The 18,741-nt window shown below is 42.0% G+C and overlaps 1 protein-coding gene across 1 annotated transcript in view; it reads right to left on the bottom strand.

Moving 5' to 3' along the window:
- Positions 1–18,741, bottom strand: part of tmem9 (transmembrane protein 9) — a 128,309-nt gene that overhangs the window by 88,539 nt on the left and 21,029 nt on the right. The window contains exon 2 of the mRNA XM_059972772.1: positions 16,177–16,268. Coding sequence (XP_059828755.1) covers positions 16,177–16,268 — 92 coding nt within the window. The remainder of the gene's footprint in view (positions 1–16,176; positions 16,269–18,741) is intronic.

The following is an 18,741-nucleotide window of genomic DNA, read 5'->3' as shown; positions in this document are numbered from 1 at the left end:
AGGAGAGAGAGAAGCTCAGGCAATTGGTGAAACTTGGAGAGGGAGGGATGAAGTGAAGAACTAGGAAGTTGATTGGTGAAAAAGACAGAAGGCCATGGAAGAAAGAAAAAAAGGAGGGGGGAGAAGCACCAGAGGGAGGTGATGGGCAGGCAAGGAGATGAGAGAGGGACAAAGGGATGGGAAATAGTGAGGGGGGTGGGCGGAGGCATTACTGGAAGTTTAAGAAATTGGTGTTCATGCCATCGGTTGGAGCCTACCCAAACAGAATATGTGTTGTTCCTCCAACCCAAATGTGGCCTTATCCTGACAGTGGAGAAGACCATGGATGGACATATTGGAATGGGAATGGGAAGTGGAATTAAAATGGGTGGCCACTGGAAGATTCCACTTGTTCTGGCAGATGGAGCATAGATGCTCAGCGAAGTGGTCTCCCAATCTATCTCAGGTCTCATCGATATACAAGAGGCCACACTGGGAGCACGGAACACAGTATATGACCCCAATAGACTCACAGGTGAAGTGTCGCTTCACCTGGAAGGATTGTTTGGGGCCCCGAATGGTAGTGAGGGAGGTGGTATAGGGGCAGGTGTAGCACTTGATAAGTGCCAGGGGAGGGACGAATCAACAAGTGAGTCACGTAGGGAGTGATCCCTGCAGAAAGCAGAAAGTGGGGGGGGGGGGGGGGGGGAAGAGGAAAAGATGTGTTTGGTGGTGGGATCCAGTTGGAGCTGGGAGAAGTTTCGGAGAATTGCAAATATATACTGTGACCACGAGGAAACATACCAAACAATTCAATTCAACTTTATCATTCAACCATACATGAATACTCATGAGTATAGCCAAAAGAGACAGCGTTCTTCGGGGTCAAAATGCTAAACAGAGAACCAACAGTCACACACAGCACAAAGCACATATAAGATAGAAAGAAACAAAATTGTTAATGTAGAGCAGAATCTTACATTTAAATACAATGGTAGCACCTTTTGTTGACCCTGTACAAGCTGTTGCAACCAAACATGTTGCCATCTTACTGGAAATCTTACTTTACATGTATATAGATAATTATATAAAATACAAGCAGGCATAAACTGTTAAACTGCAAAGGAAGTAAAAATTATACAATCTAATTACATATGATTATCTTAACTATTTTATATTTATTGCGTTTTTTATGCTTATGTGCTTTTTGACTATGTCAGGTCCAGAGTAATAATAATTTTGTTCTATGTTATACTTATGAAAAATGACAATAAGCAATCTTGAATCTTTAACTGTATGCATCTTACAAAGGCATGCTAATTAGGAAACAGGCAGTGGTGAGAACAGAACCTTCTTATAGCACCTTTGATGTACGTGACCGCCCAGGAGCTGACATTCATTGATGTGCTAGCTTTAAAGTGTAAGGTAGATCTTTTTTGGCTTTTCGTCTAAGATATTTAAAAATTGCATTAAGATCCCAGGTAAAACTAGGTAAAACTAGCATTACAACCTCAGCAAATAGATTTGATATGATGCCAACACTGCACTTCTGTGTGCGTGTGTATGCCTGGTGGAGTCGTCAGGAGACAAGATTTTTGCACCGATCTTTTTGGTGATTGCTCATGCCTTGGGCATCTGAAACCTGGTGGAGCCCTTCTCTCTCCAGGTTATTATTTTTTTTTATGAGTTGCTAGCTCAACACTCTACCAGGACGGAGAGCATCCAAGGGATCCGGCCGGATTCGAACTTGGAACCTCTCACCCCGAAGTCCAGCACCGATGTCACTCCATCACCAGCCGGCCTATTGATGTACATGTGACAAATAAAGCTATCGTTTCATTTTTAGATTATGGAGAAGCAAAAATATAAACCAATCAGCAGATTTTGTATTTTGTATGGTTATTGTTACATGCACCGAGGTGCAACAAGAAGGTAGTCTTGCATACTGCTCATACAGAGAGAATCAGAGCACTAGAGCACAGAAATAGGTCCTTCGACCCACGTAGAACATGTCAAACTTTCACTTTTTACCATTAACCTATGACCTTCAGTTCCAGTTTCACCCAAACATACTGGAAAAGCCTGGTTGTATTACCCCTATCTATACCCCTCATAATTTTGTATCCGTCTATCAAATCTCCCCTCACTCTCATACACTCCAGGAATAAAGTCCTAACCTATTCAACCTTTCCCTGTAACTAAGATCCTCAAGTCCTGGGAACATCCTTGTAAATTTTCTTTCTACTCTTTCAATCTTATTGATACCTTTATGCATCCCAACAGAATGCTTACTATGGTGCATCAATAAAAATTATTAAGGGTCAAAGGGGACATGCAAAATTTTGAGGAAGTAGAGGTGCTGGTGAACTTTCTTAGCCCTGACATCAGTCCAGACTACTGGTGATATTCACTCCTCTCAACCTCAATACCACTGACAGTAAGGTGCACCAGCCTCTTCCTGAAGTCAATGACCAGCTATTTTGTTGACATTGACATCATTGACGTGTGTTGGGTGAGAGTACTTTTGGACTCAGGCATTTCAAAAGGGTAGAATCATACATGGTTGAGTGGTTATTTAAATGAAGGACATTGCATATCCAAGTAACAAACAGGAGAAACTGAAAGACAATTTTTCAGTTGTAGGAAAGCCAAGATTTGGGTTGATATATTCAGCACTTTGGATCATCTAGTCCATGCCAACCTATTATTCTGCCTAATCCCATCTACCATACCTGGACCATAGCCATCCAAACTCCTCTTATCCAAATTTCTCTTAAATGTTGCAATCAAAACCACATCCAACACTTCCACTGCCAACTTGATACACACTTGCACCATACATAGGTAACTTGCTGATCTTCAACTAGACCAATTTTGACCCTTGTATGAAGAGCAAAATATTAACATCTGTAGAAGCCATTAGGATTCTCCTCCACCGTATCTACCAGAGCAACCTCACACCTTCTTTTAGCCCTCCTGATTTCCTTCACCTTCTCTTATATTTCTTAAGCTCAAATATCCCATTTGTTTCTTGCTGACTATAATTGCTATGCATCTCCTTCTTCTTCTTCTTAAGCAGGGCCTCAGTATTCCTCAAAAAGCAGAGTTCCCCACACCTGCTAGCTTTGCGTTTTATTCTAACAGACCCTGCACTCTCAGTATTTCACTTTTGAAGGTCTCCCACTTAGCAAGTATTTCTTTGCTGGAAAACACCCACACTTGCCAGATCCTTTCGGATGCCATCAAAATCAGCCTTTAGTCTCAACCCAAGGGCCAGTCCTACCCTCCTCCGTAATTTTCTAGAAACTAAAGAAATTATGATCACTAGATCCAAAGAGCTTGCAAGAAATACTTCTGTCATCTACTCTGTCTTATTCATTGATAGGAGATCCAGTATCACTCTCTCTCTTGTTGGCACCTCTATATATTCAGTAAAGAAACCTTCCTGAACGGAGTCATAAAACACAGAAACAGGCTCTTCAGCCCAACTAGTCCATGTCCCATTGACCCACCCGCACCTGGCCCATAGCCCTCCCATTGATGTACTCTTAAAGTCTGCAATTGAACCCATATCTACCATTTCCACTGGCAGCTCGTTCTGCCCTCACATCACCCGCTGAGTGAAGAAGTTCCTCTCAGATTCCCAGTATTTCACCTTTCACCCTTAACCTATGACCTTTAGTTCTAGTTTCTCAGTTGAAAAAATTTATACCCTTCATAATTTTGGATACTTCTATCAGATCCTCCTTCATTCTTCATGGCTTCAGAGGAGAAAAATGTCCTAACCTTTCCCTCTAAGTCAGGTCCTCAATTCCTGGCACCATCCTTGCAAATTTTCTCTGCATTCTTTCAATCTTTTTGATATAATTCTTGTAGGTAGGTGACCAGAACTGCACACAATGTGCCAAATTTCACCTCACCAACCTCCTATACAACTTCAACATAACATCTCAATACTCTGACATATGAAAAACAATGTTTCAAAATTTCTCTTTCTAATATTCAAGGACTTATGTATCTGCATACCAAATCCTTCTGTTCTATAACGCTCTTCAATGCCCTTCCATTCACTGTACAGTTCCTATCCCAGACTGCCCTCCCAAAGTGCAACATCTCAAACTCAATCTTTTCAACGGATGCTGCCCGACTTGCTGAGTTCATCCAGCTTGTTTGTATGTGTTGATAACACCTCAAACTTATCAGCCATAAATTCCATCTGCCATTTTTCTGCTGGTTCATATTCCCCTGCAAGCTTTGATAGCCTTCCTCACTGGCGTCTTCTGCAAATTTGCTGATCTGATTTAGCACATTATCACTCAGATCATTGACACATATGACAGATACCAACAGACCCAGCACCGATTCCTGTGGCACTCCACTAGTCACAGGCTTCCAGTCAGAGTCAACCAACTCAGACCAATCTTTGGCTTCTCCACAAAGCCAATGTGAACATAATTTACTACTTCATCCTGAATGCCAAGCGACTTAATCATGAACAGTCTCCCATGCAAAAGACTTGCCACAGTCCATGTGACTTTATCCAGATTTGACAAGTTCTGTCAAATCCAATCCTTTCACCATATTGGAGTCCTAGTCAATATGTGGATTTTTAAAATTACCTACAATCACAACCTGATTTTTTCTTGCAAATGTCTGCTATCTCTCTACAACGATGCTCCTCTAAATCCCACAGACTGCTGGGTGGTCTATAATATAATAGACAATAGGTGCAGAAGTAGACCATTCGGCCCCTCGAGTCTGCACCACCATTCTGAGATCATGGCTGATCATTCACTATCAATACCCAGTCCCTGCCTTGTCCCCATATCCCTTGATTCCCCTATCCATGAGATAGCTATCCAGCTCCTTCTTGAAAGCATCCAGAGAATTGGCCTCCACCATCTTCTGAGGCAGTGCATTCCACACCTCCACAACTCTCTGGGAGAAGAAGCTCTTCCTCAACTCTGGTTAAATAACTGACCTCTTATTCTCAATCCATGCCCTCTGGTACTGGACTCTCCCAAAATCTGGAACATATTTCCTGCATCAATCCTATCAAATCCTTTAATTATCTTAAACGTTTCAATCAGATCCCCTCTCAATCTCCTCAATTCCAGCGTGTACAAGCCCAATCTCTCCAATCTCTCTGAGTAAGACAGCCCTGCCTTCCCAGGAATCAACCTAGTGAATCTACGCTGCATCTACATGGTCGTACACTTCTTATTTCTCAGCTCCACATGTAGCCTCAGTAGATGAGCCCTCCAGTCTGTCCCAACTGCGTACTACTGTGACATTTTCTCTGATCAGTAATGCTTCCTCTCCTCTTTTAATCCTGCCCTGTCCATCATGTCTAAAACAACTGAACCATGCAACACAAAGTGGAGAGTGCTGCCCCTCCTGTTTCACTAATGGCTCTAATGTCATAATTACCGATCCACGGTCTATCATACTTACAAGATTCATTTCACTCAAACAGGTGCAACTCAGAACGTTAGTCCCACTATGCTCAACCTTTTGTTTACTGTCTTTGTATGTCGGGTGAAAATCTACTTTCCTCACAACCACTCCATTGGCTGCTCTGGCTCTCCAGTTCCCAACCCTCTTGTCATTCTAGTTTAAACCCCAACCCCCCCACACCCCCCTGGAGCAGCACTAGCAAACCTTTCTGTAAGGATACTGTTCTCCCTCTGGTTCAGGTGCAAACAGTCCTATTTCTACAGGTCTTGCCTCCCCTGAAAGAGCCCAATGATGCAAAAATCTGAAGTGCTCCTTCCTGCACCATCTCCTGAGCCACTTGTTAAACTGCATTGTCTTCCTACTAGCACATTGCGTGGGTGGCAGACCTAAGATCAACACCCTGTAGGTTCTGTCCCTTAACTTATTCCCTAACCTGACTTTGCAGGAACTTGTCACTTCAAGCCCATGTTATTGTTACTGCTTTGGACCTTGATCTCCGGCTGCTAACACTACAACTTAAGAAAGTTATGGACTCAGTCTGAGGTATCCCTGACCCTGGCACCAGGGTGGCAATGTATCATCTGGGCATCTCGTTCTTGTCCACAGAGCCTCCTGTCCATTCCGCTAACCAATGAATCACATCTCATTACTGCTCGTCTTTTCTCCCTTGGGTGCACTGCCTGTTGGACCACACGCAAGGAACTTTATTTTTAAAAAAGTGAAAACATCAATTAAATGCAAACATATACAAAACTGTAAAAGATCCTTTTAATTTGTTTTTCAAAAACGTTTCCATGTCTGATGTAACATAAACACTATGTCTGATTTACTTCAGCAGCCGTCTGAGGTACTTCACTTAAAAAAAGGTCAAGTTACAATAATTTCTGTAGTGCATTTTATGCAGCTTGATTGAATGCTCAGGGTAAACATCTTCATGCCTTGGTTACTTGTCCAAATTAAGGATGAATATAATACACGACCAAGTACTGAAACTGGTATATATGATGATATCAAATGGTCCATACTAGGAAGATGGGCATCACAGTTTTTCTTGGAGACTTGACATGTATTTTGACTTAACTCAATAGTCAGTAAACTGACCATGGATTCATCTGTCTCATGTTATTTCCAGATAGACACAGTAATCAGTAGCTATGTGTAGACAACTTGATTGATTTTCCTTTCCTTAACTCAGAGGTATAGTATCACCTCATCAGCTGACTAGCTACAGAGCAGCGACCGAATCTGTGACCTCCCTGCTATGTATTGGTTGAATACTCACTGAGGAGCAACAGCATCAACAGTGTAAAGGGTGAACAGCTTCAAGCTCCTGTGCTTGAAATCTGAGAGGATCAATCCTGGGCCTTCCACACTGATCCAAATGTAACACCTGCGTGTCCCTCTTTCTGTCCCTGCTGCCTGAGGAAGGTGTCGTGTTTAACTGGTCTCTCTCCCCCTCTCGTTTCACATGGCTGGAGGATGCTGCCGGCTTCGGACAAGGTTTAATCGATGCGGTTTGTGGACTGGACTCTGCAGTTCACGCCATGATGTGTTTCTGCTTTCTCATTACTCCTTTGTTGCTGTTATTTTGTGTGACTTTGATGGGAGTGGACTGCCTCTGTGGCCTGCAGTCAACAAATGACGCAGCATTGAACTGAAATGAACTGAACATTCCTAGACTGTTTTGGTGACTCTGTGGTTTGATGTTTTATATTCAGTGTTTCTCACTCTTTTTTTGCTGCTTTGCGATAATTTGTTTTTTTTTCGTATGTTGGGTATTGATGTTTTCATCAGACTTGTTCTTTGATTCGTGGCCATTGGTGAGAAGATGAGTCTTAGGGTTGTACACTGCATACACACTTTAATAATAAATGTACTTTGACTTTGAAGGCAATACTTCATTAGGAGTTTAAGGATATTTGGTACGTCACCAAAGACTAGTGGATTTCTGAAGCAACACACACAAAACGCTGGAGGAACTCAGCAAATCCGGCAGCATCTTTAGAAATGAATAAAGAGTCGACGTTTCAAGCTGAGATCCTTCAGCAGGACTGGAAAGGAAGTGGGAAAAGCCAGAATAAGGTGGTGGGATGGAGTTGTGGGGGAGGGGGGGGGGGAGTACAAGGTAGAAGGTGATTTGTGAAGCTGGGTGAGGGGAAGGTAGACGTGTGGGAGTGGGGGAGGCCACGGGTGACGTACCGCGGACTACATTCTGACTAGTTGCGTCATCAATTGGCACGAAGGTGCCAATGCGCAGAGGATTGTAGCAGGATCCATTGTGGACACAAGCCTCCTCACTATTGAAGACATCTTCAAAAAGCCTGCTTCAAGAAAGTGGCCTTCACTATTAAGGACCGTCACCATCCAAGACATGCCCTCTTCTCATTAGGAGGTATGAGAGCCTGAAGACCCACACTCTTAGGAACAGATTCTTTCCTGCTGCCATCAGATTTCTGAAGAGTCCATCAAACTTGCTATTCTTCTTTTGCACCATAAATTTATCGTCATAATAATATGAAGCTATAATAAAGAGCAGGCCCTTGCCAGCAGATGGGTTATACTTATACCATTTCTAAAACCCAGCTACTTTTGTTAATGCCAAGTAATGTTCAAGACATTAATGCACAGAAATCATTGATGCATTATGAAGTTACAAACAATGGCTGAATCTGAAGGAAATGACAGAGACAATCTTCAGTCAGATGCTTCTAAGTCTCCATAACCTCTCAAAGCTTAAGGAAGAAAAACAAAATGAAGACTATAGATTTGTAAAAATCACAGATACTGACATATTACAGATTATAGTGGATGAATCAACAGTGGGATAGGAATCAATTTGCAAAAAATGGAAATCTGCATTAGAATTTCTGATACAATTAATGTACATATCTAGCAAGGCAAGGCTGATATCTGCCCATGTTCTCACTGTAAACAATGAACCATTTACTTTAACACCATGGACAAGAACCTCAAAGCAATATCACAAACTGTCATCTTTAGATGCCCAGCACATCTTTAATTCAAAGACTCATCTTTAATCTGATTGTCAACTAATCTTTTAAAAAAACAAATGGGTTCATCTGGCTAACATTGGACAGTCTTTAAATGTATCTTTGCAGACAGTGACATCAATGAATCCAATTCTGGAGATGAATGTGTTTACAAACACAATTAAATCTACAGATCTTGGAAATCCAAGCAACACACAAAATGCTGGAGGAACTCAGCAGGCCAGGCAGCATCTGTGGAAAAGAGTAAACAGTCGATGTTTCAGGCCAAGAACCTTTATTAGGACGGGAGAACAAGATAAGAAGTCAGAGTGAGAGGGTGTGGGGAGGGGGAGGAAGAAGCACTAGGTGATAGGTGAGAGCTGAAACCGGGAAAGGGGAAGGGGTGAAGTGAAGAGCTGGCAAGTTGATTAGTGAAAGAGATAAAGGGCTGGAGAAGGAGGACCACGGAAGGAAGTGAAGGTGGTGATGGGCAGCTAAGAGATAAGGTGAGGGGGGAAACGGGAATGGGGAATGGTGAAGGGGAGAGAGGCAATTACCAGATGTTCAAAAAAATTGCTACTCATGAATCTACTTAGTTCTATCTGTCATGGAGAAGCCTCCACCTGGATAGATATGTATCAGGTTGTTTTTGAAACATGAGATAAATATCAGTAGGCCCATTTTTAAGTCTGCATTTCAACAACAAACTTATACTTAAAGCAACAATCTCTAAAAATTTGTATTTCAGCTTGACAGGTGACATCAACACCTGAAATTCCTTCAATATTCTTGAATTCTCCTGAAACCTGTCAGCACAACCCTTAAGATGTACTGACATTGGAGTGAGTTCAGAGGATTTCCACAAGAATGATTCTGGGAATGAAAGGCTTATCATATCAGGAGTGACTGATGGCTCCAGGCCTTTACTCACTGGAATTTAGAAGAATGAGGGGGAAAATCTCATCAAATGCTGAAAGGCATAGATAGAGTGGATGAAGAGAGAATGTTTCCTTAGTTGAGGAGTCTAGGACCAGAGGGCACAGCCTCAGAATAGAGGGGCATCCATTTAGAATGGAGATGAGGAGGAATTTCTTTAGTCAGAGGCACATCCTCTGACTAAATCCACATGATTGGTGGAATTCATTGTCACAGGTGGCTGTGGAGGCCAGGTCATGGGGGTTGTTTATGGTGGAAGCTGATAGATTCTCAATTAGGCAGGGCATTAAAGTTTACGGGGAGAAGACAGGAGATTGGGGTTGAGAAGGAAATGGATCATCTGTGATGAAATTGCAGAGCAGATTGAATAGGCTGAACGGCCTAATTCTACTCTTATGTGCTATGGAATGTTAGTGCACCACAGGTAAATTTTAAACTATGTTATGTTAGTAGTCAGACTTCCATGGAGCTATACGTGAAGTCCAATCAAGCTCAGAAAGCGTTAGAGGGGAAGAATCAATCAGGTCAGAAAGGAGCAGATAGAATGGATGAAGTGGAGAAGAGGATCAGTACAGCAGTGAGTTATGGAAGAAGTGATGAGATGGGGGGGGGGGGTAATATTACCATAGGAATGTGAGCTGAATGGGAAACAGATGGAAAAATGACAGCAGTGCCCAGTTAATGTTTATAGAAAAACTGCACTTAACCCAATAATTAAAACGCACTACAATTTACAAAATTGTTATTATGCACACATTTGGCTTTTTGGTAAAAGTAAATAAGCATTACCAAAGAGCCTCTTTGGCCATACTGAACCATTAATCTGTCCAGTCCCACTGACCATAACCTCCATTCCCTTCTGCACCTGGACCATAACCCCCATTCCCTTCCCAGCCACGTACTGTACCTATCCAAACTTCTCTTAAAGGTTGAAATCGAACCTGTATCCACTGGCAACTAGTTCCATACTCTCACCACCCTCTGAGTGGTTACCCCTCATGTTCCTGTTAAACATTTAACCTATAACCTCTAGTTCTAGTCTCCCCTAACCTAAGTAGAAAAAAACCTTACATCTACCCTTCAAAATTGAGTGTACCTCTATCACATTTCTTCTCAGATTTCTATGTTCTAAGGAATAAAGTCCTAAACTGTTCAACCTTTCCCCATAACGCAGGTCCTCAAGTCCCAACAACATATATATATTTTTAAATTTGTTCTGTACTCTTCCAATCATATTGATATCTTTCCTGTAGGTAGGAGACCAGAGTAGTCCAATTACTACCACACAATACTCCAAATTAGGCCTCACTGAAGTCTTATACAACTCCAACATAATATCCCAACTTTTGTAATCAACACTCTGATTTATGAAGGCTAATATGATGACCCTATCTAACTGTGACACTATTTTCAACGAGATATGGATCTGTATTCCTAGATCACTGTTGTACTGCACCCCCTTCCCTTCACTGTGCTACCTCTATCCTAGTTTGCCCTTCCAGTCTTGTCTGTTCCATCTGCCATTTTTACACTCATTTTCCCAGCTGGTCCAGATACCACTGCAAGATTTTATAGTCTTCCTTGCTGTCCATTTTGCTCTTAATCTTGGCGTCATCTGCAAATTTGTTAACCCAGTTTACCATAATATCATCCAAATCATTAATATAGATATCAACAACCACTGACCCATCACTGATCCCTGAGGTACACCACAGAACTCCAGTTCGAGTGGCAAACATCTACTTCCACTCCCTGTTTTCCCACGATGCCAATGTCAAATCCAGCTTACTGCCTCATCCTGAATGGCAAGCAACTGAATCTTCTTGACCAACATCCCATGCGGGATCTTGTTAAAAGCTTTGCTGAAGTCTATGTAGGCAACATCCACTGCCTTGCCTTCATTAACTTGCCTGCTAGCCTCTTCAGAAACCTCTATAAGGTTGGTTAGACATGACCAACTACACATAAAGCCATGTTGACTATCCCTAATCAGTCCCTGTGTATCTAATTATTTATATATCCAGTCTCTTGGAATATCTTCCAATAACTTACCCTCTACTGATGTGAGGCTCAGCAGCCTAAAATTTTCCAGCTTATTCTTAGAGCCTTTCTTGAACAACGGAACAACATTAGCTCTCCTCCAATCCTTCAGCCCCTCACCTGTGTCTAAGGATGCTTTGAATATCTCTGCTAGGGCCTCTGCTATTGCTGCGCTAACCTCCCACAAAGTCCAAGGGAACACCTGGTCACGCCCTGGGGATTTATCATCCCAATTTTCCTCAAGACAGCAAGCACCTCCTCCTCTGTAATGTGTGTGCGGTCCATGACATCACTGCAGTTATGCCTCACTGTCTCCATCTTCTCCATCTTCTGAGTAAATCCTCTGTCTCCATCTTCTCCATCTTCTGAGTAAATAGAGTTGCAAAAAATATAAGATCTCCCCCATCCCTTTAGGCTCCACGCACAGATGACCACACTGTTCTTCAAGAGGACCAATTTTGTCGTTTGCTATACTTTTGCTCTTAATATATCTGTAGAAGCCCTGGGAATTCTCCTTCATCTTGTCTGCCAGCGCAACCCCATGCCTCCTTTCAGCCCTCCTGATTTTTCTCTTTGGTGTTCTCTTCTATTTCTTAAACTTCTCAGGTGCCTCATTTGTTCCTTGCTGCTTATAATTGCTCCCCCCCTCCTCTTCCTTAGCCAGGGCCTTCAATATCTCTTGAAAACCAAAGTTCCCTAAGTTTGGTTGGACCTGCCAATTCCAGATGGTCATCTGGCATTGGGTAGCATGAATCTAATCTGCCACTTCTCAAACTGATTCATCTTCATCCAAGGCTCAATGATGTAGATGCTTTATCAACAGAGGACCATTCAATCAGCAGAACATATCCTCTGCTTTAACATCAAGGAGGAAATATCCTTGACAGAGCACCTGAAGATGGTTAGGCCTGGGTAACTAACATTGAGACTACTTGGTTCCAACAACTCTCCTTTGTGTTAAGCATAACCCCATCAAGTGACGTGTATTGCTTTTGATTTCAAATTTACTAGGACTTCTCACATCCAGTCAGCATTGCCTTGTTAACAAGAGCATTGACTCACAACTGAAAGTCAGTCCCGTGACCATCTGAAGCTGAGGGATCAGAGCAGAGCACTAAATGTACTTCTATAGGTGAGTTATTGGAAGCAAGAGCCATTCTTTACTCATTTGTAGACTGAGTGAGAATGGGTGATATGGAGGTAGTTGACGGGTAGCAGGAATTGCCTGGAATAGTTTTATCGTGCTGTTTATGGATAAGTTAAAACTGAACAATATTTTACTTTTCACTGAAAGAAAAGCAGGTCATTGCTACCATCAGGTAGGAGGTACAGGAGCCTGAAAGCACACACTCAACGATTCAGGAACAGCTTCTTCCCCTCTGCCATCCAGTTTCTGAATGGGCATCGAACCCAAGAACACTACCTCACTACCTTCTTATTTTTAAATTTGAACTACTTATTTAATTTAACTATTAAATATATATATATTAATAAACTTACAGCAATTCACAGTTCTTTTCTTTGATATTACAGGTATGCACTGCATTGTACTGCTGCTGCCAAGTCAGCAAACTTCATGACATACTGTATGCCGGTGATATTAAACCTGAGTCTGAAGTTGGGCAACGTGTGAAAAACAAAACAGTTAATGGCTCACATCAAAAACTCTTCATTTATTTATTTTTTGAGATACAGCACAGAATAGACCCTTCCATTTCTTCGAGCTGCACTGCCAAGCAACTCCTGGTTTAACCCTAACCTAGTCAGGGGACAACTTACAGTGATCAATTAACACACCAACCGAGACATGGAAGGAAACCACATGGTCACATGGAGAATGTACAAATTCCTTACAGGCAGTGGTGGGAATTGAACTGGTACTGTAGAGTGTTGTGCTGATCACTACGCTACCATGCCACCACACATCAGAGTATCAGACATGACAAAGAGTTTTAGACTGAAACAGCAACTACTTTTCTCTTTCCACATATTCCGCCTGACCTGTTAAGCACTTTCTGTTTTGGTTCAAATTTGCAGCATCTTTGGATTTACTTGGTTAGACCTGTACTGGAATATTTTGATTAGAAGCATGGCTAAAGCTGAACAGGGACAAGCTGTACCACATTGTGGCCCATGGCCTTTTCTGTATCCAGTGTGCTCAGGCATTCTTCTGAACAGTGAACCTAATTGGCCGAAGGTGATAAGATGTTGAGTGTCAGCCCAAAACATTGACTATTTACTTTTTCCATAGATGCTGCGTCTGGCCTGCTGAGTTCCTCCAGCATTTTGTGTGTGTTGTTTGGATTTCCAGTATCTGTAGATTTTGTGATAAGATTTCAGCACTTGACTGAGGTGTAACACCATTGGTGGCAGGACTGTAGAGCTTTAAATTGATTGGCTGCTTTTCTCAGCACATTGCTCATGCAGGACTGCAGAGCTTTGAATTGATTGGCTGCTTTTCTCAGCACATTGCTCATGCAGGACTGCAGAGCTTTGAATTGATTGGCTGCTTTTCTCAGCACATTGCTCATGCAGGACTGCAGAGCTTTGAATTGATTGGCTGCTTTTCTCAGCACATTGCTCATGCAGGACTGCAGAGCTTTGAATTGATTGGCTGCTTTTCTCAGCACATTGCTCATGCAGGACTGCAGAGCTTTGAATTGATTGGCTGCTTTTCTCAGCACATTGCTCATGCAGGACTGCAGAGCTTTGAATTGATTGGCTGCTTTTCTCAGCACATTGCTCATGCAGGACTGCAGAGCTTTGAATTGATTGGCTGCTTTTCTCAGCACATTGCTCATGCAGGACTGCAGAGCTTTGAATTGATTGGCTGCTTTTCTCAGCACATTGCTCATGCAGGACTGCAGAGCTTTAAATTGATTGGCTGCTTTTCTCAGCACATTGCTGATGCCAAAGACTCTTTAGTCATGGGACAATTTACAATGACAATTAACCTACCGACCAGGAAGTCTTTAGAATGTGGGAGAACAATATGCAATAAGAAGCTCACCATGAAGCCCAACCCACAATGAGCACAACAATCCATATGTTACCACCTTTATGCCACCATTCTCTCATCAGGCTACTCTTCATCATCAAAATGTGAAAAAGGGACTGTTGACCACGGCATAAGGCACTGAAACAATTCAAGGAGGGAGCTCATTGTCATTCGTTGTATATATCCTAATCTTTCTAAAAGACATCCCTTCACATATATCAGGACTAAATTTCATCTGACATTGCTCTGCCCATCTTACCAATTGATCCATTTCCTCCTGTAACCTAAGACCAGCCCCTCGCTATCAACAACACTGCCAGCTTTTGGGTCACGTTCAAACTTACTGATCATACTTCAAATCATTAACATAGATATTAAGTACCTTTCTAAGGTAAGGACATGTTCAGCACAGCTTTGTGGGCCGAAGGGACTGTACTGTTTTCTATGTTTATACCAATCTCTATGGTACACTACTGGTCACAGGCTTCCAGCCAAAAAAAAACAGACCCCCCCCCCCCCCCCCCCATTCACCTCGGCCTTCCATTATAAAGCCAATTTGGGATTCAACTTCCCAAGTTGCCCTGGATCCAGTACAAGTCTGGGTCACAGACCCCAAGTCCATACAGTTGACATCACCAGCACTATTCTCATCAATATGTTTAAAAAATTAAACTAAGCTGGTCAGACAGGATCTCTTTTTAATAAACCCAAGGTGACCATTTTTGACCTTTCTTCTCTGCAGTTATGATAAACTCACTGAACTGTAACCTTCGGGGTTATTTTGCTCACTCATTCATTATGTGCCCTGTCCTGTGACGTGGGCGATCTTGGTCTTTCCATAACCATGATTGTTCTTGCCAATTTTTTCCCTACAGAACTGGTTTTCTATTGCTTTCTTCCAGGTAGTGTCCTTATATGACAGGTGACCCCAGCCATTATCTATACTCTTACAGAGATTTTCTGCCTGGCGTCAGCGCTCGCATAACCAGGACTTGTGATCTGTACCAGCTGCTCATACAACCATGGTGACCCTGATTGGGGGGCTGAGCAGGTGCTACATCTTGCCCAAGCAGGTTAGCAGAGGGAAGGCGTGCCTTACACCTCCTTTGGCCATCCTTATTCTGCTACCTTACATAAATAACCACATTTGCTAACCTCCAGTAATGTGGTACCTCACCTGAGGCCTGTAGAGATTTAAAACTCACTTTCAGGGCCTGTGCAATTTCCCCCCTTGGCCCTTCAAGATACATTTCATCTTACCATGCAGATTTATCCACCTATGTGCCCATTACGACATGAACTATGTCCTCGTTTTTAACAACAGCAAGTTCTAAAATTTCACTTCTACACCCTTCCCCCTTGTTTTCTCTAACTATAATGTCCTGCTCTGAGTAAATAAAGATGAGGAGTATTGATTTATGATCATACCTACATCATTTGGCTCCCAAGCGTAGATTGTTGCTTTGGTCAATGTGGGCCCTGCTCTTTCGCTGGTTTGTCTCCTTCCTTAACATGTCAACAAGGTAACTTTTCTTAATCTTGTCAACTGTTTTTGTGTCCCCTCTTTTTCATTTTGAATTTATTTTTAAGTATCCTCTTTTAATTTCTGGAGAAATTGAATTGCTCAAAGTACACAGAAAATAGTGGAAAGTCTTTGAACAGAACATAACTTAGTTTAATCATTTTCAAAAGCATTGAAAATTTTGAAATTCCACTATGTATAAGCCTGCTAATGTTAGGCATACAATGTTACTGAGATGTTAGGACTAGTCTTACCAATCTTTCTGGGAGATATTCTTGTTGTAAATGTGGCCAGTCAGGTTCCTATATGGAGGACAGATACACTTGCACCTCACATCTTCAGAACTCTACAGAAAAAGATTGAAATAATAAGTACCTTCCAACACTGCTGAAATACAATTAGTATATATTCTTCATTCCTTGTAGTTAATACTCCAGAATAGGACATAATAGTATTAAACAGTAATACGGACAGTAACCATACCACAAAAAATGATGCAGAAGTACAACTATGAAGACCAAAATCAAAGCTTGTAAAAATTTCCAAAATTTAAAAGAATTTGCAAGTTGCTATGCCACACTCTTGGTCACTTCATCATAAAGGGAAAAGTTAGTCTACTGTTGGCCAGGAAGAAAACTATCTGCAAATCAGTGAACAGGAATTCGGCAAAGGCAGTGGAAGCAGACAAACCAAATGTTGTTATTCCTGCCATGTGGACAAAGGAATGGAGGCTGCCATTTTGTGGGCCTGGTCCTGTAGCCATCATTTTGTGAATGATCAGTGAACTGGTTCTCACACAGGGATGGCTTCATAAGAACAACTGAAAGTGGTCACAATGAGACTCCTGCTGATGATCTGTGATACATCGGACCATTTCCAAATAAGAAGCTGTTTAATTATGTAAAAACGGCAGGCTTGTGGAAATAACAGCCTGTGAACTGAAGTGGCCATGCTTGTCTAGTCTTGCTAAACTGGTTTGAAACTGTCTGAGTTGGAAAGAATAAAGAAAAGTTACTTGAGACACAAACATACTGCTTGTTGCCTTGGCCCAGATCCTACGAGAAGCTGACAGACATCAGTCAGATAAGGCTGAACCAATGACACCAAAACGTGACAGATTGATTTGATAAAGGATAAGAATGCAGAATTTTGGGAGGACAGGCAGCAACATCTCTGGAGACCACCCATTGCAGAAGTGGATAAGCCCACATTGGATACAAGGAGATTACATCAGGATCAAGAGGGATTCCTAGCTAGCGCAGACCCATTTTCCTGGGTATTACCTTTTCTATTCCTTGACTGTTCAAGGAGGGTCAGCAAAACCAAGTGGGTGTGCACACAGAAACTTAGTTTTGTAAACTCACATGCTTATTATCAACTGAACCATTAAAGGTACAAGTCAGCTCATACAGATTTGCTCTGTGGTGAATTGATCATTACTGTTGAGGGTTAATACCTGTAACACAGTTGGCATCTACCACAGCACTGAATTTACAGAATGGACAGCAGCTACATTCAAGAACAAACCAATGAGTAATTCCCATTATATATGCATACTGTAGGTCCTTTCCCTGGGCGTGGTGAATGTAACTGGGCATCTTTGAGTAGGTTATTGGACAGCAAGTGGCTCTTGTTGGCATGTTGCCAACACCACCCATCAATGTGCTGATGATTATGAGTAAGCTGATGCCACATTGGATTGAGAACATAGATATTTGAGAACGTAGATGGGCAAGTTCCTACATAGTCAAATAAATGCAAGCATGGCAAATGTGCTCAGGCAGCTTGGGTAAAGGTGAAGCTGGTTCTCAAACACTCCGGCTGATGTCTGGTCCCATAGCCCAAGCTGTTGTCAGTGCTCTCAGTCGCTTCCTAATGTCACACAACATCACTGGAGTCGGTTGAAAACCAGCTTCTATGATGGAGATCATGGGAAGAAGTCTGGGATAATTCCAAAACATGAGAAAAAAATATCTTCTTCTACCTGTGTCTTAGCAAAAAACAGGCTCCAGAAACTGGAAAGTGTGTAGAAGAAAATGTTATCAGTATTAAGTTCTGGAAACTAATCCATGTAACTAAAGACCATAATCACTTCAGGATGGCATTACATAAATAAAGTGTGAAGCACTTTCAGCATTTTCCATTTTTATTACATACATGATTAATTAACTGTTCATTTTATTGAAGTGTGATCTTGGTCTTAAATCTTTGCAGTAAAGGTTCAATCTTTAGCATTGGAGCATAAAAATGCATATATTTTAGCCCATAAGAATATAAGATATAGAAACAGAATTAAGCCATTCAGCCCATCAAGTCTGCTCTGCATCCCATCACGGCTGACTTAATATCCCTCTCAACCCCATTTTCCTGCATTCTCCCCTAACCTTTGATGGCCTGACTAATCAAAAACCTATCAATGACCATTTCAAATATATACAATGACTTTGCCTCCACAACCATTCGTGGCAATGAATTCCATAGATTCACTACCCTCTTCATCTCTGGACTGCCCACTGGTTCTAGACTTTTCCATTAAGAAAACATCCTCTCCACATCTACTGTATCTAGGCCTTTCAACAGTCAGTAGGTTTCAATGAAATTATCCTCATTCTTCTAAACTCCAGCAAGTACAGGCCCAGAGCCATCAAATGCTCCTCATATGTTAACCCTTTCATTCCCGGAATCATTCTCGTGAACCTCCTCTGGGCCTTCCCCAAAGTCAGCACATCTTTTTGTTGATAAGGGGCCCAAGAACTGCCCACAATATTCCAAGTGCCATCTGACCAATCCCTTATGAAGCCTCAGCATTACGTACTTGC

The sequence above is a fragment of the Hypanus sabinus genome, chromosome 6, assembly GCF_030144855.1.
Source record: "Hypanus sabinus isolate sHypSab1 chromosome 6, sHypSab1.hap1, whole genome shotgun sequence".
Classification (NCBI taxonomy): domain Eukaryota; kingdom Metazoa; phylum Chordata; class Chondrichthyes; order Myliobatiformes; family Dasyatidae; genus Hypanus; species Hypanus sabinus.
The sequence above is the reverse complement of the archived record's forward strand: the minus strand, read 5'-3'. Positions and strand labels throughout refer to the sequence as shown.